Source organism: Camponotus floridanus, unplaced genomic scaffold (assembly GCF_003227725.1).
Source record: "Camponotus floridanus strain SB8 unplaced genomic scaffold, Cflo_v7.5 scaffold19, whole genome shotgun sequence".
NCBI lineage: Eukaryota > Metazoa > Arthropoda > Insecta > Hymenoptera > Formicidae > Camponotus > Camponotus floridanus.
Genome location: NW_020229314.1, coordinates 184,163 through 209,277, shown reverse-complemented (window position 1 = coordinate 209,277; position 25,115 = coordinate 184,163). Strand labels below are relative to the sequence as shown.

General features: G+C 35.3%; 1 protein-coding gene across 4 annotated transcripts in view; it reads right to left on the bottom strand.

The window, feature by feature from the left end:
• LOC105256121 (protein phosphatase Slingshot homolog) overlaps positions 1-25,115 on the bottom strand; it is a 99,173-nt gene that overhangs the window by 43,412 nt on the left and 30,646 nt on the right. For 3 of the 4 annotated variants that reach the window (XM_011265800.3, XM_011265799.3, XM_011265801.3), the window contains one exon: positions 8,936-9,095. In XM_011265800.3, the coding sequence (XP_011264102.2) occupies positions 8,936-9,095 (160 nt within the window). Of the gene's footprint in view, positions 1-8,935; positions 9,096-13,069; positions 13,506-25,115 lie in introns of those variants that run through there. The other variant, XM_025407826.1, reaches the window with a different exon arrangement.

Genomic DNA, 25,115 nt, shown 5'->3' with positions numbered 1-25,115 from the left:
TACCTACCTGTCACGTGCGTCGACCGACGTCTCGTTGCGCTGTCGCGGACGTCACGTGCCCCGGCCGTGATGAAAGTGTGTCGTGACCAGTCGCCCAACGAGGCGCCCGAGACAATTGTGACACTTGTGAAACGCATGCGCGATAAACAACGCGATTTACCTGTCCTCTCTTCGCGTCCTGTCGTCGTCTTTAACTTTCTCAAATAGGAAGTAGCGTCGACGGGAGACGGGGCGACTCGAGAACGACGGGGCTTTCCCGACCGATTTTTGCAAAATAATTCTCCGCGTTGAAACTCTGTTCGATATAAATAAATTGGCATTTTGTTGTTCCGTATACTATTTTGTACAAAAAAAAACATTACTCGATGTAAAGAAGGAAGATTACTATTTTTATCAGAATCTTACAATAACAATTTTATTCGATCATCGCGATATCGCGATAACTACGCGTCTATAACGATTTACGAATGGAACGTAAACTATGCTCGGCGCAACCATTCATTCCGTGATAAACTGCTATACTATTCGCGAGATAATCCCGGAAGTAGCTACGCATATTTATTTATACCTACTCGCTCACAATCGATTTCATAGTTAGATAAATCTTACTTTGCAAAGGTATAACTCGAGGTACAACTTGAACACTTTTATCTGAAATATATTATCATCAAACTAATGTAAATTTTCCCTTTATTGAAACGCGAGGAAACAATTTAATTTTTCGCGAATTTAAATTATCGATAGTATATTATTTACATGTTGTATATCGTTGATATTATTTTCTCTCTCTGAAATCTCTCTCTGAATGTTCAAGACGAATCGTATCGCGATTGAATCGTCTTGGCGAAGGCCTAACCACGCGGTAAATTTCGCGACGATCCGACACGCTCCGGTCAGGCGAGAGGAAGATTGCCGCCGAAAAGAATGGTCGGCGGGGCACGACTCGCTCTCAGAAAACCACATACTGCGCGCGCCGGCTTGTGTCGCGAGCAGCGACGTGGAACGCCAAATAAATCACGAGTCGCTCGAGTCCAAGTTACTCATCCTGGGAGAAAAAAGTTACAATTCACCATCGAACCCCGCTCGGCGTCTTTCGCGAGAATCGCGGCAACAATAGTCGAGTCTGTGATATAATTCAACTTTTCAGTTCGGTAGATTACCTTTCTCTATAGCGGAGCAATTATAACGCTACGTGCTTCTCTCTCTTAAAATATCTGATTGTAGCGTAGATTGTAACGTAGATTGTTTCGTAAAACGTACATTTTTGGAAGATTGCGCGTATCTTATAATATAGATTAATACCTTCAGATAATATTCTGTACTTTTAAAAATGTATATTTTATTTTGGAATTTTTGCACTTTTAGAATGTTGATTAGCGTGTCAAGAAATACGACACAAATTTTGCTGCTTTCTTGTAATGCGATTAAAAAATTATCATGTTGACATCATTTTATTTTTTAATTCTATTATTGTACGAAAAGAGAAGCGTTGCTTTGTTGCGAAGCATCAATGATCAACGTCGTCGCGCTCGATTACTTGGTTCAATCGCAAATTGCATTTCGTCGATATTATCGCCGAGTCTGGACGTCCAAGCGTCCGAATATATCGATCTTTGCGCAACTTTATCGCGAAGCGCGACCTTACAAAACCCCGGAAAGGCCGCGGTCGCGTGGGAGACGATAATTTATCGCGATAGTTCCGTTGGTCGAGAAGCGATTCTCGGAAACGCTAAATTCTCTCTTAAGGAAGCGGATTAGATGATCCGTATATGCGCGCGCGCAAACATGAAATCTCTGTACAAACCACTGTCTCTGAAACAAAGATGTCGTAATTTTCCGTAATATGTAGGGAGCAATTTACTCCTTGCGCAATATAATCTACTAGCCTTCTCCGAACGCTATTCCATCGTGATCCGGATTCAAGGATCCATCTATCTCTTTTCGCCAAGCGTTGCCGCGCAACGTTCGCGGGACGATCGTATCTGGCGAAAGAGAAAAAAAGCGAAAAAAAAAGAGACTTGGAAACGCGCGCGAGAATAAAGCGCCGGAAGCGGGCAACTGAATTGCGGGTTAATGGTCGTTCGGGTCACTGACATCTTCCGCATAAAAGGTCCCGGGGCCGGGGCCGGGGCCGGGGCCCGCACGACGGACAAGTATACGCACGGGCGCGTAAGTTAAGTACGGGCGTAAAAAGTAACGGGGTCCCGCCGAAAAGAAGTCGACGGAACGACCTGTAGCGAATCGCGCGACCCCCTTACCTCGTTGTCCTTGTAGGGACCAGTTTCTTTCTTCGTCCTCGACGCGCGTCGCGTCGAGGAATCTCCGGCCGAGAGGGATCTCTCCGCCCTTTCAAAGTTTAACCAACTTTTTCTTTCTTTCTTTCTTTCTTTCTTTTTTTTTTGTAATAAGCAACGCGCGAAACGAAACGAGTGGCGACAGCGAGCATTTTCGCGTGCGAATATCGACAGGAAATTGGAATCGTCGACCGTGAAACGCTCGCTATACACGACTGGGCACACTTTTACACGCTACATATTTCTCGCGCGAATCAATATCCGCCCTCTAATTGAGACTAATTAATTCGCTCTTTGGAATATTACGAAATGCATATTCTACGCTATACCCTTGTTTAAGCAATGAAAAACTATTCAACAATTGAACAATACGGCTTCTGGATAATTATCCGTATAACGAGCACAAACGAGATAAATTGTCATTACGTGACTAAACATAATGAAAATTCCTGCGAGTGAAATTTTAAGATGGGAATTATTGTATAAAGTGGGAATTAATTACTACGTAACCATAATTCTGCGCTAATTAAACGCACTATTTTATTTAACCTAGAAACATCATATCGTCGCGAGTAACGGCAAATTATTCTCTCGAGTCTATTATATACTAGTATAATATATTCTCGTGCTTCCTATCGGGATATTAATATTGTTGCATTTAACGGCGGCAAGTAAACGATGTAAATAAAGAAATCTCTCCTCAAAAGAGAATATAACAATGGGAAATTTATTTTTGTTTAATAATATGCCAACATAATGATTAATTTTTAATACGCACGATTTTGCATCATTGGGATATGTTACTTTTTTTAATAAATAAAAAAAATAAAATACAATAAAATCACACATTTAATTATTAATTACACGTGGAAAGGTGTTCAGAATCTTAGCGAGACAATAGGAGCCAGCTACTCGTTTACGAGCAACAACAGAAGCGTTCTCCTCCTCTCGATGGCAGCCTCATTTTCATGGTAATCGGGCGGCAGTTACAATAGCCGATCGACGCGACGATTTACGAGGCCGATGGTCATGATGGTAACAATGCGCGATCCATAAAAGCGCCCACGTGTCCAACGTGTTTCGCCAGCCATCTTCTCGCTAGACCGGAGGAATATCGCGCCCGTCGTGATATTTACGAGCTCGACGGACGCGCAACAACGTTGCTTAGCGGCTGCAGCTGTTAGGTTGTCATTAATTCTACGAGACTCGCATTATGCCGACGGGATTCATTTATCTTTCTCGCAACGGATGACCGCAACGGGCAATTTTATTTGACGTAAAATTTTTTTTCGCCACGGGTTTTTAACCGGGGACTGGCAACGGTTTTTGCATCGCGAGATTCACGAGCCGAGAGATTGTCGCATCGCGATCAAATATATTCTTACAATTCGCGCAAAAATTGCTGCTCACGAAGATTAAAAACAAATTATTTCAACATTATAAAGTTTTGATAAATAACACTGAAATATATAAATAACAAAATTGCCCTCATCGATCGATCGGCGAAAGAAATAAACGGAAAGATACGAGAGAGAGGGATTGACAGATATTTTAATATCATTCGTGAAATATGTATAGCAGAGTACAGCTAATAATCTTGTCGTTCGAAATGTCGATATAATTCCACGACTGCCACATAAAACGTAATTAACACGTTATCCCATATATTTCGCGTCTTATTGACCGTTTCTTCGTAGTCTCTTCAAACGTTGAGCAGCAACATTCGAGATTACGAGAATACTGCGATCGGTTGGATTATTAACCGCAAGATTTACATCCCGACGAGAGAAAAATGTTGAACCGGTTACGCAAACGTACAGCCAATCGCGCGTGGCTCCTCTCTTATTCATCGGATTCATCGCTCGTTTCACATCGCGCGATTCCATTTTTCGTCATTCGCATATTCCTAACGATCTAAAATTACGTTAACGATATAATAAACGAGAGATTTATCATTACGGCAATATTTTTTGCATCGCAGCGCAGGGAACGCACATTACTGCAACACGTAATATAATCGACATGCACGTATCCGATGCTCGCGCAACTTATCTTTTTCTTAAATGACCATCGATTAAAAACAGGCCAATTTAACGAAATATAATTTAACGCGAAATGTACATATGAAATAAATACGTATACAAATTTAGTTGACAATGAATATTGTATTTAACAAAATTGTTCATTGTAATCCCTCATCTCTAAATTATTGGGACCGCAATTATCTCGATATTTATTTCTCGCGCGGCACAAATAATACTGTACATAAAAAAAATTTGTTTCTTTTATATGCCTCAATTTTGTTTTATTCCTCGACTTTATAGTGCTATTATTTTGAAAAAAATCAATAAGATGTCTAAAACAGTATAAAACAGATTCTTCAAATCTAGCAATAATGTAGCTTTCATTTAGCTCTTCTCGCTCTTCTCATCGACACTTATTTCTTCAATAGACGTATCACGCATCCTACGCGGAATGTGCATTCGGACATCGGACATTGCTCTAGATTGACGAATGATCGAGAAACGAAACGAGCAACAGACGGAGAGAACGAGAGGAAGCGCGACAAGAGCGATGCATTATGTCGCTCTCGTGAAATTGGCCCGCCGACCAGCCTGTTTCCTTCATTTTCTCGTCGCTCGACCAAAGGAGGATGAACCCAGCGAATTGCTCGACTACCGACGAGCGAGATCGCACAATGCGGTCCGAGTCTTATACGCGTTCTCCCCCCCCCCTGCGTGCGCTCCTATCTTGTAATGCGATTTATACCGGCGTCACAAAGGTCAGAATCATGAGCTTGCGATTTTATTGCTTTTATCCGCCTCCACCGTTCGCGCGCGAATACGACCGAGTGACTTTAGCTGCTCTTCGCAATTACTTCTTTTTATCGCCAAGGAAAATGAATGTTCCCCGTGTGTAAATCGAGGTTACTTTTGGAAGATCGCGTAAAGTTAATCCGAATCGTTTCTGCACGTCGCAACATTGTTACGTTTTTATATAGCATGTATGGTACTACTCGTATATATTTATTAAAACTGTCCGCAAACTTTTATCGTAGCTCTTTGAAATTTTATGTCGCGTACAGTCTTTCCAATTTACCAAAGAAATCTAATAAAAGGGGACGACACGACTACTTGGAACGATGCGTTAATCATCGCGTCAAAAAACTCATTAAATATTAAAGACCCTACATACGCTTCCTCTTTCTTAATATTGCTCACAGCCAAGATAAAATGTTCGTTTTAATCGCGCCATTAATTTAGAATCGAGTAGAAATCTCGATAGTTTCTCGATTCGACACCTGATACGCTAACCGAAATTGTGAGTCGCGCGATTAAAATGCAGAGAATGCCGATTACCTTCGATCGCTCTCACCTGCGATGCGATTTTCTTTTACTGTTAATCGATTCCAACAAGGAGAATCTAATTCGACCATCTTTCGCCGTCAAGATCGCTCGAGGAAAACGAATCTTTATTCACCCTTGACCTCGAGAATCAAGAATCAAAATCCGCCAGAGAAGACACCGCAAACGTGATAACACGAGTGTCTCTCTCCCCTTCTCTCCTCTCGCGCTAAAGGAGAGCGAGTCGTTCCGAACCGGGTCAGGGTTCTCTTCCAACGGCTTACTTTTTCTAGAGTTAGACTTGTCCCCGATCCAGAAGCTGCCGAGCTCGTGTCAAAGGTAAAGACAAATTTTATTATGGCGATTGATCGTCTCGAATGTATCGCATGAAGAGCGAAAGAAAATCGCGCAAACAATGTTCCAGCAAAAAGCACCATCATTCAGGCTTGAACGATAAAAGAAGTACAGTTGTTGTCTACTTTCGCCCAAATTGGATGATCGTGCGAGATGAATCATGTTATATCTCGAGTGCGAATCTGGTGAGAGTATTCGAAAGGTTTCGTCTTGTGTACGGGCAGATATTAAATGTATGTAGATTATGCGAGAGACGATAAATCAAGTTAATAGAGATGTAAATGATATTACAATCTTTGAGCGCAAAAAAGTGTTTGTATAAAAAGTGTTTGCATAAAAAAGTTTCTCATACTTATTTTATACAATCGAGTTAATATTTTTTACATTTACTCATTTCATTAATTTAATTCACGCGCTTTTAAATACGCGTAATTCACTATAATCGAGCAGCATAAAAGCATTAAATAATTTATATAACGTGTCCAAAAAAAAATTTTATTTTTATTCGATTCTTTCCAAGAATCCACCTGGAATGACCAAACTCGATGTGAAAAAATAAATTGTAGCTTTCTAATTCATTTGTGGAAAGAAATCGATCATCTTGTGTCTTTTCCGCGATCGATTTGCTCGGTATCGGTAACGGCAAAAGCCTGTCACCGCGATTATCGCCGCCTTTCTTTATTCGCGCGCCGACCGGAAGCGCCCGTTGCTCATCGGCCGCGACCTCAAATGCGTCGCCTTCGCTCCGATGGCGACGGCGACGACCCGCGCATGTGGGTCGCGCTTAGCCCACTTCGCGGCACAGCCCCGGCAACCGCGACATCGCGGATCGTCGAAATGGTCCCACGTGGAAAATTCCGACGAGCGATCGAGCGCGGCAGACGATACGGAGCGGCCGCGTCTCTCTCTTTCTCTTTTTCTCTTTCTCGTCTCTTATCGAGCCCACGACTTTGAGTCGAGTCGAGTCGAATCGAATCGAATCGAATCGATATAAGATATTCACCAATTACATCGGCGAATTATTCATAAGATACGCGACACGCGCGCGTAAAAGATGTCCCTCCGAATATAAATAGTATTTGATAGTTATTATCTATATCTGTAATAATTAATTTTCAAAGTAAAAACGCGGACGATAAAAAGAATAGATTGACAGCATCCATGTAACAGAGCAATAACAGCAAGTCTTTATATACGAGCTTATTTTGGATTATCATTTAAAATACTTTGATCCACTATAAACTTTTGACTAATTTAGAGTTGCTTAAACTTGAAAAAATATCGAAAACGGGGCCGTTTATTTTAATTATTTAAAATTAAATATATCGCCAACTATTTAAATCTCGAAGCTTTTGTTAAATCAAGGAAGACTTGCACGAACATCTCATACTTTACGTGAGAACGCATTGTAAAGACCCGCTGTTTCTGCGAAAGTATATTATTTAAGAATCTCCGACGGAAATATTATTATAGACTGCGCGCAACTTCCTTATACGAAGAAAAATAACGGCGGAATCGCTTCCGTGCAGCAAAGAGAATCAAGTCCCTGTCTTGGGGAAACAAGTTTCGTGACCTGTTAATTGCCAAACGCACGGAGAAAAGCGCATTAATTACATGGCACACGCGTCATAGCCACAATGTACACTTTGATCAACACGGATAAAGGATGTCAACAATCCTTACATGTCATATAAGGATTGTTCTTTTTAAGAATTGGTCATTTCCGGCTGTTAAAATTCATGCCAAGTTTCTCTCTCTTTGAAAAATCCAATAATTTATGCCTTTTAAATCGATACAAGTCACAATGTGAATTCATACTTTCTGTGCGTTAAGAAACTTGTTAGTCGATATGAGAAAAATGACGTGAGACAAAAATTATGTTTTCTGAAAATAAACAACTAGAGAGCTCACAATTTTCAATCCCAGTTATATCCATTGAGAATATTTTATAAGCATTTTAATTAATAATAATAATAATAATATAAATTGAAATATCTTAAATCTAATTAAGATGAGCTTACGATAGAAAATTCTATTTATAATTTTACAACTTATAGAAAATATTTAGAGATACAGACACAAATATGGATAAAATTATAAACAGAATTCTAGTCGTCACGAAATTACAGTTATTTAATTTCCGTTCTCGGCACCTCAATTGTTGTACATGATAATTTATGTTTGTACGCGATAGCGACACAAAGAGTCGAATCGCGGAATCACGAATTGTGTGTCGGAGCACGTTTTCTTTTTTCGAGATAAGCAATTGCCTCTTTGTTAAAACTGCGCAACGGCAGGTAGAGTATATTTGCTTGTCGTACGTTTACACGCTTCCCCAACGAGTTTCTCGGTCGAACGGAATAGTAAAGCCGCTGTAATTCTCGGGGTATATTCTCGGAGTCGAGTCGAGGGCGAGCGAAGGCAACGAGCTGCCAATTTCTCGAACGCGCAAATTAGGACCGCACGGTTTCCGTCCGCAAAGAAACCGCGCCGAAACGTGACTCCGCGACTGCGAGATTGTCCCGCAATCCTACCCGTGAATCGCGCAATCGAGCTGCTTCGAACGGCAGAAACTCCGTGACTCCGTGAGATACGAGAATCGCCCTGCTACGTAATCATCGAAATCGTTGCCAATTTACAATTGCCAATTCCCGGAAACAAAAATATTTTTAGTGTCCGCCTAAATAAATTCGCGCTTCGAGTCACGCATTCGTTCTCCTTTCCTTAGAAATATATTCCACGTTACATAAAACATACATGTAGGATCAATCGTTTCCGGCGCCGCGTTTAGACGAATCGATCGCTGTGCAATCGCGCAAAGGGATTTTAAAATTAATAAATGTTTAACATTTATACCGCGAAAATTATGCGTAAATTATGCGTTTTATTAATTAAAAAGATTCTTCTTCGTTTGTTATTAAGTGGAGAAATTATTTTACTTACCATCTTCAAAGTCTCCTCGGGCCTCAATAAGTAAAACATGGATTGTAGATGCTGCTGGATATCGCATCCTGCCGCCGAGACTCGCCTCGAAGGACGAGCCCTTTCGTTTGGCGGTAAAACCAAGGCAGCGCCTTTGCCCGCGAAATAACATTCGCTCAGACTGCAAACATAACAAAAAAAATACTTTAATAATCAAATGGTAATTTAACCGCATTCAAAGTTATGTAATAATTGTAACTGATGCAGGACTACATTTATTTCGTAATCACGAAATGATTTAAATGTCAAGAAAATTTCAAGTCGCGATAGATTAAATATTATATCGAAATACATATTTTGTATGTTTCAAGTATAATTGTTTATACAAGTCAATCGATTTTTATCAACTGTCATCGAAAAAAATAGATATTAATAAAAAGTCCAAGAAAATAATATATCTGATGTATTAATATATATCGAGAGCATTAAATATTTACATGTACATATGTAGTTGAATCGTTTATTAACCGATTTTTTAAAACATTGATTAAAAATCTTATCTATATGTAGCACATGAAACTTTTTTCTAACTTGCTATTATAAATCAGCATAAATCATAAAATATTTAATTTTAATAATTTAACAAGTTTTGAAAGTAGTTTAGTAGTTTGAAAAATCTACATAGTTCAATGATGTTCAATCCCTGCAAGTAAATCCTTAAAATGTTTGAATGAATCATGATGTTTTTATCTTAATGCGATAACAACACAATGTGCTTCTCTTATCTCAAGTTGGAAGAAAAATACTAAGTTTAGTTTAAGGTACAAAACAAATATCCGATTAAACAAGAAGTAGAATTTTGATGCAGTTTGATAGTTGATGTACAATTGTCAATTTTAATCTTTGATATCAAGATACGTAAAACATTGATCGATTTATTCGGCAACTCGTGATAGACTATCTAGTTCATTAATTAACGTTAGTTACCAATTGTGATCGACAAATGTGTATCATCGAAACATTCGCTCAACTTGGGAAGCATAAAATGCTGATTACAATTTTTTATCTTTAATCATTTCACGATCAAAAACAATTCGTGCCTCGAAACACATTCCGAGTGAAATTGCCATAATATTAAGTCGAGAAACGTATCGTTAAAAAAATAAGATGTATGTTTTAGAAACATCTTATATATTTACCGTACGGTAAAGCCACTTTGACCTTTTTTGTATCATATCATCTTGTGGTAGCTATTAACATTGACCGACATTGTCGTCAATTAGCTCATCTTAATTACGGCACGCTTATTTATAATACAATTAAATAAAATTATTTATGCGAATCATTTGCGGAAGAATGTATTTGCGGCGCGATTCACGTTTCACCTACATCAACGCGCTCCCATTATATTTTATTCCGCGTCTCATCATTATTGTTAAGCGAACGCGGCCATCTCTCGATGGCTTCGGGTAATCAAACCTGAGGCTTTTCTTTCTACGCACGTATGTATAGCTTCAACGACGATAACCGCGCGTCTGAATCGCGTATGCGAGTCGCGATTACGCCGGCGATGCCATTTTCTCATGGTAAGTAAACCGTCACATTCTCATATGATAATGACCAGCTGACCAGACAATGCGTGCTCGCGACGCACAACACACATGTGCCATTTGCAGTACACGCGTAAACTTCCGCTATCGCACGTTTACAATAGCAAATTTCTCCGCCGAGACTTTACCGCGAAATAAGAATACAAACGTATTTATATCGCTCATTCGGCAAATATTTACTATACGATATGAGAATAATTCTCAGAGTCATACGTAACGCGTTACGTATTAGAATGCTTGTGAATTTTGTACATGTTAACCGATCCTATTGATTCCAACTACCGACGTTAAATAATTGCAAGGTGAAGAAAAATTGTCGATTAAAAATATCTAACAATTAAAGCTGATAAAATAATCGCATTCGGGTTTCACTAATCCCTACTAATCTCTCAATGTTGTAAAAACTGTGCTTTATCGATGAGTATTCCTTGATTTAAAGAGAATTGAGATCAATCGAGGCAGTCAAGTTATCACGACCGCGTCTCAAATCAGATTGAAATCGTAAATGCACACTACACATCGATAATAATCATAATGTCTGCGCCGGGAAATCAAAGTGAAAATCTATCATCGTTAAAATCGATATATCGATTCTCAATGGCTCTCTCTCTAATTACGTTATCGAGAGTCACGACGATAACTTTCACACGAATGGATTATCTTACCGTGACGCGGCTCAATTACACGCACGAGCTTATTAACAAATTAGGCCAAGAGAGCAATCTCACTCGACATTCTCTTAATATTCGCTATAAAGCGATCGAGTTTGGCCTTTTGGTCATTAATCAAACCGATACAAGTTTCGCATACACTTTATATACAAATTAAATCATCATATATGGCGTACGGAATGTCGCGTAATTGAAGGGGATCTGCGAGAAAAAAAAAACGTTAAAAAAATAAATACCGTTTATTATTGCTTTCATTATTTTACTAAATAAATATAAAATTACTTGAATTTTTTAAGAGATCGTATAATTCACACATGGTTGTATTATTATATAAAAAATTTAATATATATCCAGGAGTTCTTTCTCGGCGCGGACAAACGCGTAACAATTCCAATCGACCTCGGTACATCTAATTATAGTCAAGTTGAATTATGTCAGAATTCGAAAATTGCTGCTTTCCTGTTCTTTAACATCTTCAGGAAGGAAGTCAACCGCGCGACAAATGGTTTTTCACGTTTAACAATCGCAATTGAAATAAAAAATCGACTTTCTAACGACATTATAATGACAATTAAACGCATAGAATGCTTATTACACTCTGACGCTTTTATAACAGTTGTCAATTTTATTCCTTAAAAATTGCCGCGGTCCCACGGGTCCGTTCCATTGTCGGTCAATTACTCCGTTCGACCTTAATTGCGAAGGAAGAAGCCTCGAGAGCCAAATTGGCGACGCACGATCATCTCGCAAACTCCGCGTCGCGTTTGTATAGGTGCATAAGTAAGCGGGCATGCGATTCGCAAAACATTAAACGCAGCAACTGCGAGGAGACACGACTGCGTCGTAAAGTGGTCTACGATATATTTTACAACGGCACCCCTGCATTTTTCTCTCTCTACAATCTACTCGCTAGCTAGCTTGGAGCTTCGCTCACTTTGGTCACAGTTAAAGATTTTTAAGGCTGCGAATCTCTCGTTCGACGTTTCAACCGCGATAGACCGCGTGGCTCGTTCGACCGTCGTGCGGCGCATAACTGCATAATTAACGAGAATGATCGGCCAAATAAATTGCGAGCAGCCCGTTGGAATAACGTCGGCGTGTCTGATGCCAAGTCGGGAATAACAAGGAGAAACCGATGCGCGGGTATCGCGAGGATATTTAAATATCGTCGCTGGCACGCGAAAGCGCCCTCCGTTATCCTGGCACGAAGATATCCATGGGAGATGGGTATAACGAGAATATTCAGTGGACATAAATTTCACCAATATTAGACTCATTGACAAATATGCGTATACCACGTGAATTTTTAATATTACAAAATATTCAAAATTATCGTTATATATGATTATTAAGATTCAGAATTATTACATATTCTAAATAATATTCTGAAATATTCATATTTCAAGTTTCTTCGCGTAAAAACTAGATATAAATTGTTAGAGTAAGAATTTGTATCGAAATATTAACGTTCATCTAATGAATTCGAAAAGGAATATAATTAATTTATTTAATTAATAATCGTAAAGTGTGTAATAATTAGATTACACCTCTCTCTCTCTCTCTTTTTATCATCAACTTTTTCATCGTATTTTTCTCTCTTTTTCATAATTACTCCGTCTTACGTTTCTTGCTCAAGTAAGAAAAGATGTCTACATCCGGCGCCAAGGCAGATTTTTCATTCACTGACAATAGATTGAATATCTCTATGCCTGGAATATCTACAAAGCGGCAAACAGCAGCTGACGCAGTCGTGATAAATCGAGATGAAATCTTTTCGAAGCATCCACACGCGACGAGGTAGCCGACAGCAGGAACGTGAAAAGAATTAATCGAGGCAAGAGGATCCATCTTTCCTTTAACAGAACGATCTTTACCTGTCGACGTAGCCGTCGTTCAGGTAAATGGCCGGTACCCCTGCGTTGGATGTTGCAGGGGCGTTCCCCTCAGAATTCTCCGTAATGGCGCACTCGCGAGATCACGGAAATCAATCGATTGCAATTTCCCACTAAATGCCCGTGCTTTTAACACTTGTAAAGAGTCGCGCGATGTACTTAACAAAGGAGAATTTCACACGAGACAATTTTTCCTTGAAAATGAATGACTCCTTCTTCTAAATGTATTCCTTACAACTGTCGCAAAAAAATCGTCGCCGTGAAATCGTCATCGAAATTCACGATTCCGTTTATTGTATAAAATCACGGCTCGCGCGCGGTTCGTTTTACTCGAGAAATAATTCTCTTTTACCGATAATAGAGATCCGATAATCGCTCGCGTCTTCACCGAGAGAGAGATGCTAATGTATCTTGCGCGCGTGCGATTAGGCGCAGAATCGGCGGGATACTAAAATCATCTCGAGATTTAAGATAAAACCAAACGGCGATACGTGGGCGGATCTCTGCACTGGACCCGCACACGCCGAGCAACACGCTCGCTCGCTCGCTGGTTATATATCGGCTGGCTGTATTATTAGCTCGCGCAAAGAGAGAGAGAAAGATATATATATATGTCCCTCCTTATATTATATACATGTATTTGCATCGGGCCGACACGAGAGAAATTCGTGGAAATCGCAGTCTCGAGCAAAATACGTACCCATAGAGTACCTATCATTTTTTTTCCGTCTCTCTCTTTCTCTCTCTCTCTTTATTCGATGTTTATCGTACATATTCGCAACGACTCCAGATCTCACGTATATACATTTTAATTCGGAATAGAAGGAAATATAGATCAATCACTGCGCATCAATTACCTATAATCTTTACTGAATTTTAATTCTCCGATATACGATAATAATTATACGTAATCTTATTATTAATTACATGTTTCAAAATTATCTCGTAAATTTTTAATGCCGCAAGAATTTTCCTCTTTTCAGGTTTAAGTGATTAAGAAATTAAATTATTAAAATCTAAAATTAAATTAAAAAATTAAATTAAATTGAAAAAATTTATTGTATAAAAATAAAAAATGAACGTACAAATTACTGTGATTTATTTTTATTTTTATAATATATTTGTCAATTTTTTCGCATGTACATTCGCTAGATGAAATGATGTATACCGACGGTTTACAGAGATTCATCGAAATTGCGAGATGATTATATACGATATTGCGTATTTCAAAGATAAATAGCGTTTATGTTAATAATGGAGCACGTGTGGTAATATTCTTGAAGAACATATGAATACATCAGGCTATACGAAGCTTCCGCGACGCAACAACACCACGGTATAAATCGAGAGGCCGGCTTCTTTACGAGATCGATAAATGATCGATCCGTGTGCTTACTAAGCACAGTGCGCGCTTATCAACCGCTGTTCGTATATTATATCGAGTTCATATGGTATACGCATGGTATGATATACATGGAACGTACTACTGAACCCGATGTTATTGCATGTCGTTCATCGTGAAAACGATGACATAACGCTGTGGTCAGAATGGCCCAACTAGAATCGACGTGCGCAGATATAATTTACTGATAATTTGATCCTGTTGCCATTCGACTCGACAGAAATTGCAAGAGAGGAAGAATGAAATTGTTTTTTTTATTCTAAAGAGCAAGCAACGTGAAATATTGCTTAATATGATGGATATAAAAACATAATACATATGATAGACAGCTAATAATTATTAAGAATAATGGGGGGAAGTGAGAATAAATGTGTACGATGCAAATAATATTTTGAGATAATAATAATAATTTTTAAGAAAAAAAGCCCACGTACATGTGGGTTTAATGAATTACTTTTTATAATCTAATAAAATTCTCGCAATTTTTTTTTACTTTTGTATTTTACACTCATCAATAAAATTAGAAGAAAAAATACTTTATCGTGGTGAAAACATTGTAAAATATACAAATACATTTTGAATAAATACTAAAAAAAAAAAAAAAAAATGATTTCCCAATAAATTGCACGAAACAAAAAACTAGAAAATGTTTCAATTATATTTCGCAACCGCTAATAGGTATAATTAACTTCCTTCGGAGATTCATTAATGCAGGCCAAACCTTTGCACAATGTAATTTACAACGAACAATAAAGTCGCGCAATTCTCGTAAAACATTATATCCGCTTTGTAGATAAGTGAAACAAATGCGCTCTAAAAAAAGTAAAGAATATTCGGAGCGGCAAAAACGTAAAAGATCAGAAACATTTTAACGATCGTAACGCAGATGTAATTACTAGAATATTCGCTCCATTATATTGATCTAAATGGTGCTTGTCGATAATCTGCGTTGATCTGCGGCCGTATATGAATCAATAATGGTCAGGAGAAAGCTAAGCGAATGAGATACTAATAAAGTGAACTATTGAAAGATTTAATATAGCAGCGTTTCTATTTAACTTTTATTTTATTTTTTCAATATGATTTACAAAAGAATTAATTTTCTCTCTCTCTTTCTCTCTCTCTCTCTCTCTTCTCCCCTTCTTTTTCTTTCCTTCTTATCTCTCTTTAGATTGAAAAAATAAAATTTATATTTAATTTCTTTTCAAATTTCTAAAGATAAATATGTCTGTAATTAATTTTATTCGGCAAATATTTGACATTATTACAGATTCATAAAACAGAAATGTGAGAAATAGGAAATTGTTTTATTTTTTTAAAATTAAACTATAATTAATAAAGAGTTATATTAAGAAATAAACGTCGTGATTACATCTTTTATATATAATATTCTTCGAATATTAATACAAAATGGTAGAAGGAAAAAAAAATGTGTTTGTTAGATGAAGATTATGGTTGAAAATTTATTAAAATTTTTGAATGTTTTTGATTTTATAGTAGGGTGACAAAATGTGACGTGTAATAGATTTGCATCTAATGTATAATGATCTCGATTGTTCAGTTGTCAATGAAAGGGAAAAAGAAAGAGCCAGAGCCAGAGCCAGAACCAGAGCCAGATCAAGAGGCTGATCGTAATCAAAAGCGCGCGTCTCGCAAATTGGACTGGCGCCGAACGCTCAATCTTTACGAGAATAATGTAGCGGGGCAATGCAGATAAGAATGACCCGGGCTGCGAGCGGCAGCACCGTTAAAAGTCCATAAAATCTGCGCAAACGTGACCGCCAGTCAAAATCTGCGCGCACCATCTCGCGAAAGAGTGTACGCGAATGGAGCGGTGACGTCATTCCGAGATATAAAATATGCTCATCGTGTATGTACACGCATCTATTTCTGATATGCGGACGCATAATATACGGGAGAGAGATGTGCTGATTTTTTATTAACGAAAGGATGGAAAAAATAACATTAGTAAGATCTTGGATAATAGTCGCGAGAACTTTAGTATACAAATTAATACAACATATTAATAAAAGTTGTTTCCATATAATATCAATTTAAAAAATTGAAAGTAATTAAACGATATTATATGCATTAATTAATATGTGATGTACGATTTATATACTCTTGATCGATAATATACATGTATTTATAAAATATCTTTTTTAATTATCTCTAATTTTAACAAGTCCTATTAATTTAATTTAAAAAAATATATATTAAAATTTAATTAAATGTATACGTAAAACACTTTAAATGTTCAATTTTAAAAAAAACTTATGAATAATTAAGTGAAATAATTAAGTGGAATATTCCTGCGTATTAAGAGAAAAATTTCTATTTCATTTTTAGATATATTTCATGGAGAATTAATGTATAAATTTTTTACCAATGCAATCTATCCTTCAATAAAAGTATTAAATTTCTAAATGTGTTATATTATTATCGCACCTTGTTTGATGTATAACAAATGTACTACTACAAGTATTATACTCTGACACTCGTAATATTCGAGTTGACTAATTTTTTTACCGCGATTTACTGGATTACTACCCATATTTGGAAGCTTAATATCATAAACAACTTAATATTATTATGAAAAATATAGAAATGGTGTAAACATGTTGCAAACTAAATAAAGGTACTTCAAAGTTGGGAGTAATCTATTAAAATGTATATTATTAGTTTGATAGATATCTCGAATAATAATCCAAAATAATTATTTGACAACTCATATTAACAACATCTAATGAAAAAGCATAAAAAAATCATTAAAGGATGTCTTGCAAATTTCTTGGTTAAATCTTTAAAAGTCTTACTTAATACGAAAAATCTTACATCGCCAACTAAAAAAATGAGGATAATTTCGCCATATTTCAAAACTGCACAGCAAAACGGTACGTGTACTCTGTAGAATTTCTTCAGGCGATACTTTCAGCGAAACTGAATCATCGTCGTAGAGCACGGCCCCGTGTGCAATCGCAGATTGCATCTGCGATTGTCATTCTCGCGTATTCCGAAGAGACCTTACGGGCCGGATGCGATTCGCACAAGTCGCCAAAGTATGTCACGTACCGGTACCGCCCGTTACAAAGCGTAGAGCCTGAAAAAATCGCAATCGGCGTACGCTGTGATTACACGACGCATTTTCGATCGATTTTTTTAAAATATTATTTAAATATATTTTTTTCACATTACACGTATGCGTCTATTTCAAATAACATTGCTAAATTTATTTTTAGAAAGATTCTCGGTTCCGAGTAATTGTGAAAAAGATAATCCCTATTAAATTTTTATAAAAAAATAAATTTTGAATTTTGCTTGGTCTGCGTGAAATCTGCAATCGATAATATGTGGGACTTTTGAACACTCTGTATATTTACGAATATATGGATGAAGTATGTGAAGGAGAAAGAAGTGAAGGGGAAAGAAAAGAAGATTGCCCTATTTCTTGGTCATCTTCGTATCGAAATCGCATTACTCACACGAGTTTAAATTATGATCAATATGGGGAAGATATAATCAATGGGGAAGAAACTACGTCATACAGTTTGTCTAACCGAAATCTGATATATTTCTCTAAAAGCAGATCTTCAGAGTATGCGAAACGTTAGGCGAACGATATTTCACAAAGGTTTATTTTAAAGAAATGTGTATATAGTATGTGTATTTGTATGTAGTAGTAATTTGTGTATACTCGTGATAAGATTATCTGTATTTTAAGATTACCTCACATCGTGCAAAGAAATCCTTTTTACAGACATATAATATCTAATATAAATATATCATATCTAATATAATATCTAATATAATATCTAATATAAATATATCATATCTAATATAATATAATTCCCTGAATAAAATATCATTCTATAATAAGAGGTGGAAAATAAATTTCTGCTTAATATTTTATAAAAAGCAACATAAATATTTTTAACATTTTAAATAAATTTAAATAAACTTATCAAATTTGTTTGAACTTGAGACATCCTAAAAAATTTTTTATTATTTTGCTTAATTTATTCCGAGTTTCTCCTTCCCATGTTTTGTTTTATCAAACAAGAGAAATGATGTATTGATTCAAACATAAAAGAGTAAGTTTTCAAAAATTTCATCTCACAGCAAACTTAATTTTCACCGTTTCAACAAATTAACAGATTTAAAAGCCGAGATAGCAAACACAACTCTTGATCTTCGATGAATAAACCGAAGCTATAAAATGTACTTAATAAATAAATTTTAATTTTTTTAATTTTTATACGCGGACATTCGATAGATAACAGTGAAGAGAAAGGGAAATTATACATTATCTGAGAGTATATTCGCATGCAAAAGAGGAAAGATGAAGTCATAAATACGAAGGAAAGTGCCGGTGAACACGACTTTGCCGTGTTGATTTCACGCTGCGCAAAACCGAGCAGCAAAACGATAGAGTGAGAACCCTGTGAGTGTGTGATCGGAGACCTTTTCTGTATTTATATTCTCTTCTCGCATAATATAAAACCTCGTTCCATTTCATAGCGCACAGCATTGCAACGCTTTCATCGATTTCTCAATATATCGATTCCTCTTGTAGGAAAAAAAATTTCATGAATAACAGAAAATAGGAGAGAGAAGGAAAAGTATATTTTGAAAATTGAATATCTCTCAAGTTTACTGTAAAGGATTTATAATTCGCTACTAAATAAATAAACAATAATAAATTAAAAATAATTGTATTAATAATCGTATGTGTAATATAAAAAAATTTAGAAAAATAAAATATATATCAGGATACGTACACATACTTTAAGATACATAGCGGGTCAAATTAAAATAAAATTTTTCTTAAATTTTGTCGCAAATTATCGTTTAAAAGATCGTCTAAAACGAGCCTAATTCTTTGTATTCATCTTGTGTTTCACGCACACATACACATGCGAAATATAAAATATCCGATATAAACTCTCAACTCGTAAACTTTTATACACATCATTCAAATATAACTCTATTGTATCCTTTAGCTAATCGAGAGAGAGAGAGCCGATCCCAACACATTCCAGCATTCTATCCTATCGCCATTTGTCCTCCCAACATTTTGCGTCGTCCTATTTCGTCCGGACTTTTCCATCCTATTATAGTCACCTTGCTATAGTTTCTTGATTCGCTCAAATCCATCCCAATATACTACATTCCATTGTCCTCTATGCTGTTCGATTCGAATTTATCCGATTCTTGAAAATAGTAGACACGTTTGTACATGTATGTATGTACACTTACACGGATATCTCGACAACGTTCTTCCCTGTACAATGATATTTCAGTCGCGAATGCATAGCTGACGGCACATTACTAAAATTAGTGTACGTTCCGCAAGTAGATTCCCATCTCTCTAAAGGTACCCGCATCTCGTGAAATATAGAATAACTTCCCTCTCAAATTAACCTTGATGACTCAAAACTGTCGCAGGCACTTTCAAGAATGTCAATGGTATTCCTTTGAAAATCGTGTGTGAGGCATAAATAGAAACGGGTATATAGTACTATTCGGATTTTAATTAAAGCTCTGTTATTAAAAATTTCCATAAATCTCTCTCTGTTTCTTTAGTATCTTTCCACTAATATTCTATAAATATTCATTCAAAAAGTTTTACATTATTATTAAAATTATTCTCATTTAAATAAACTTGGCATTATTATCTAAAGTAAAACACGTAATTAAAATTAAATTATATGTGGAATTAATAAACACCTCATTAAAAATAATTATTTAAAAATTATTTAAAATTCTACAATGTATTTTTCGCATTCAATTTAGATATTTGACTTGCGAAAACATATCAAAACGAGATAAAAATTTGAACAATACAACTTGCTCCGTCATGATTAATCACACGACTATACGTCCTAATTAACCTTATTAACTGTAGCCACAAGTCACATGAAAGAATCGTTGCACCGTTAAATCAATTCAATTTATTTCTTTTTTCAACGTTCAAACGTGATTCAACCGCACCTGATTGACGCACGTACTCGATTGCAAGATGGTCAACGATCTCCCGAAGTCACGTTAGCAGCGTGTCGTTAGTGCGTCATGAAAATATGATTCACATTTTAACAACGGGAGAAATTCATAATATTGAAAAATTATAACGAAAAATTATTCGCGTTCGTATTATTTAAGATAGAATTTACCAGTTCTCACCACATGTTGCCACATTGTTTGACACAATGCAACATAAATATATATATTTTATGTTGCAGAGATCGCATAATCTGCATTTTCATCAACAACGTATACTATACAATGCGATTGAAAGGTTTGAATATGGTACACGCATACAATATAATAGACGTCTTACACTAGGAAATATAGCACATATCGGAACCTGTGCTTATGCCTACGTAGTTGCGAATTTATGATCCGTGAATTTATGCAAATATATATTCTTAGGTAACTACAAATAAAAAAAACATTTTCTTGTAACAAAACTTTTTATATATTGCTTTTTCTATTCTTTTTATAAATTTGCAATTTCGCGTTATCTGCGCGTGTTTAACGAGTATTTTTCGCTTCCAAACTTCATAAATAATTAAATGTTTTCAAGTTATTCATGACACAATTTTGGCACTGATCAACAATTATTCCAATGTTGTATATATGTATTTTGCCTCTAGAATATTAATTTTTATCTTTTATATTTGCTTATAATACATGTCATTGAGGCATATATATTTGAGAAAAATGAAAAATGTGCAGAAATATATCGAATTAATTAATTGTTTCATTTAAATGTAAATCATAATTTTAAAATAATTATCTACTTATAGAAAATAAACATAAGAATCTTTCTAATTAATAGAACGAGAAAAATCAGTAGAAAAATGTATATATGTCTCAGAAACGTATAGAAATTATTTACTAGATTTTAAATTTAATTTTCTGAAATGCTAAGCAAAAGTAATAAATAATACTAACAATAAGTAAAGAAATAAAAGATTGTATATTATTCGTTGATTTATTTTCATACATTAACCTGAGATAAGGCCTCGGATGACAACAAAGTTCTCCAACAGACGGTGGACTCGCTTTGTCACGATTTTCTAATTAACCGATCTAAGCACGCGTACAAGATGACGCGCACGTTTGCACTAACAAAGTGTTCACCTGTGCACGACATGAAACGGAAAGAAAATTTGTCTCTGAATAAAAGTGCAATGTGACTTTTAGAATAAATAATGATAAAATTGCAACAGGACATGTGACAGGATAACGTTTTTCAAACAAATATATGTAAATTATTTAAATAAGGATATTATATTTATTTTCTCTTACTATACATATATATGTGAGCATCGATGCATAATACGAAGTATATTAAATACTAAATTTTCTTTGGTATACTTTCAAAAAGCATATTTATTTTTTATCTAAATAATTTTCATAAAAATTGCCGAGTCAATTATCTATATTGCCAAGCGTACTATCACGAAATGATAACATTTTCAAAAGAATTACATTCTTTTCTTTATGTATATTAAAATTTTTCAAAATGTAGGCAATGCTATCTTAAATTTGCTAATAATTTTAATTATAATTATAATTTCATATTAATATTCTTATATATACGAGAATTTATTATAAAAAAACCTTTAAAAATTTTTAAGAGTAAAACTTTATATTTTATTTATTGATTCAAAAACTTGACACTATACATATCTTATATACTTTGCATTGACAGATATTCAATTTGCATTCCTAAATTTATATTAATATAATTCGCTATAAATATAAATTGTAAAAATATAATTTACTATATGCATCTTTATATACAAGTATAATTTATTATATTAGCAATTGTGTATCATGAAGCCTTTATCTACTTTAATGTTATATTTTTAACGAAAAATGTCTATTATCAGTATGTATAACACAATACAAAACATGATACAAAACAATGTCGCATATTTTATAAGAAGAGAGAAAGAGGAGAGAGCATGTTATAACATATTACTAGAATAAAGAAACTTTGAAGCTGCGTGTACACTCGCAGCTCGCTATCGACATCGTCGAGAAAGGGCGAGAATAATACTTTCTGCGCATCTTTCACGGTGCCTAGCCACGGTTTAACGATAAAACGTATGAATCACCTTGAACGCATCCGACGTGTTCTCTTTTTGCGTGTATCTCCAACACAATTTCAATATATTAACTTCTTCGATTCAATTAATGTGTGTGTGTGTGTGTGTGTGTGTGTTAAATACATGTTATTGTTAATTCTCAATAAAGAAAAAGTTTAATTTCGTTCATAAAAATTCATTATCGAAATATGAAATCTATGAGATATTTAAATTGATGTGAAATTTTATAACATTAATAATATATATAATATTCCGTTCATTATATCTCTCTAAAAATAAAAATTAACTTGTATCGTTTATAGCCACGTTTTATAGTTGAAAATCATCTCTATCGAATGTTTCCATAAATAATCATTGTCGATATAATGAACGTATAGTATATAATACGTTATAAATAAATGCCACACTTCATACTTGTAGGTGACGTAAGAATCAATAATATATGCTTACGTAGCAATATATACGCGCGCGTCAATAGTTGGCGATATATAGATTTTATGTGACATATTCGTAATACGTAAATGGCCGCCAACGCATAAATCTTACGATACGCAGTAATATATCAGTAATCAAGAAGGCGTTAACCCGTGCATGTTGTTATGCAAATTAGGCTCTTATCATATAAGGCACATTTACCGTGAATTTATTGCGCGTATTAATTCGCTCTTCTATGTACAATCTTGCGAATCTTATTCACTTTTTACGTGTTTACGCAAGTAATAAAATCGTATGTTTTGTATATAAATTATGCGCTAATAAAGCCTAAAAAAGACAGTGATAGATCATATATAAAAATAAAATAAAAAGTATCTATTAAAGTACTAAAAAACATCAAATAAGACTGTTAATATTCTTGATTCAGCTTTGATATTTTATTTTATCCGTCATCTATAAATATCGCCCTGATCGTTAGTTTTGTCTTTTTTTTAGTCTATTTTTTATTTCTAAAAACAATAAAATTATTTAATTAATCTCAGAGTATATTTTTATCGGTACACATTTTATTCAAAATTTTTTATATATATAAATCATTATCAATATCCTACATTTATGAAATTTATGAAAATGTTTCAGCAGCAGATTTAGAAATTTATGAAAATATTTTAGGCGGCAGATTCTGCGGAACAAAGAGATAAAAAAATCGAAAAAATTAAATTTTCTAAAATATTGTGTGTGAAACATATTATTAATTATAAAATTTAATTATACTATAAAATATTGTATATTTATCGATTTCTATATGAAATTGACTTTCAATCGCACAAAAGTAAACCGCGCAAAATAAAATACACGCATCTCATAAATCGTGAGATGAGAGTTTTTTATAATTTATATATTTCATCGCTGGGGTATCTCTATCTTTCTCTCTTTCTCTTTCTCTTTCATAATGGTCATTCGCTTACTATAATCACGAATAAAAACGGCACATGTTGCGAACGCGTTATCTGAATAAATGTCTCTTCTAGTGGCACATTGTGGCATCGGTAAGAGTTTCCGTACAAGAATCGCTCGTAATTACGAGAGTAGCATAATGAACATTTCTCACGCTCGCTCGCGATTCTCACAGTTGTTTCACCTTCGTCGCGCTTGTCGGAACAATCGAGACGATTATCGCGAGCGCACGCGAACGTTTAATTCGGCCGATTGTGGACGACGACGACGACGATGACGACACGGAACAACCGAGTGGATGCCAGGATTACGCGGCGATTACCACGGATGATCGGCGAATTTATCGATCGAACCGGTTCTCGCGCGCTTTCCGGCCTCGGGATGTGCACGCGTGACGCATCTTACACATTACGCGCATTACATAAGTATGACACGTGATTTTCACGATGCGCAGGTTTTAAATATTGAATCACACAGTTACAATAATAATTTTATTATTCATATTTTTGCTCCTTGAGCGTATAATTTCATGCGTATTTTAAATTCATCATATTATATATTATTTTGTTTTATTTATATATCATTTATCTGTTATACACGTTATACGATTATATTGTTATAAATATATATATTAAGATTTTTTCGAAAATTGTACATATATTTCTTCCTATTTTTATAATCTCTCATACATAATTTTATCCTTTGCTCTCGTGTAATATTCCTAAAAAAATGATATTAAAAAAGCAAAAAGATTTGATTTATATTATATTCGTTGCAGTATGTCATTTTTTTTCTTGATTATTAGTTTTCTCTAAAAATAATCACTTATTATATAGAAAATCATCGTTGCAAGATGAATCAGAATTTCCATCAATTTCAGCTTTCGGGACAATCGATCGTGCGTAAAATCAGTTTCTCTGAAATCCGTGGAATCATCGCAGTTGGTCACGCATAAAACGAAAACTAACGCGATTCATTTCTAACAACAATATTTGTTTACACATCTCTTTACAACTATACAACTTTTCTCGCTGTACTTTCTTTTCTCACGAATCCTCGATGTCATCGAGCGAGATTATCCTCTCTTGTTCTCGAGGAAAGTTGTCGCGTAAAACGC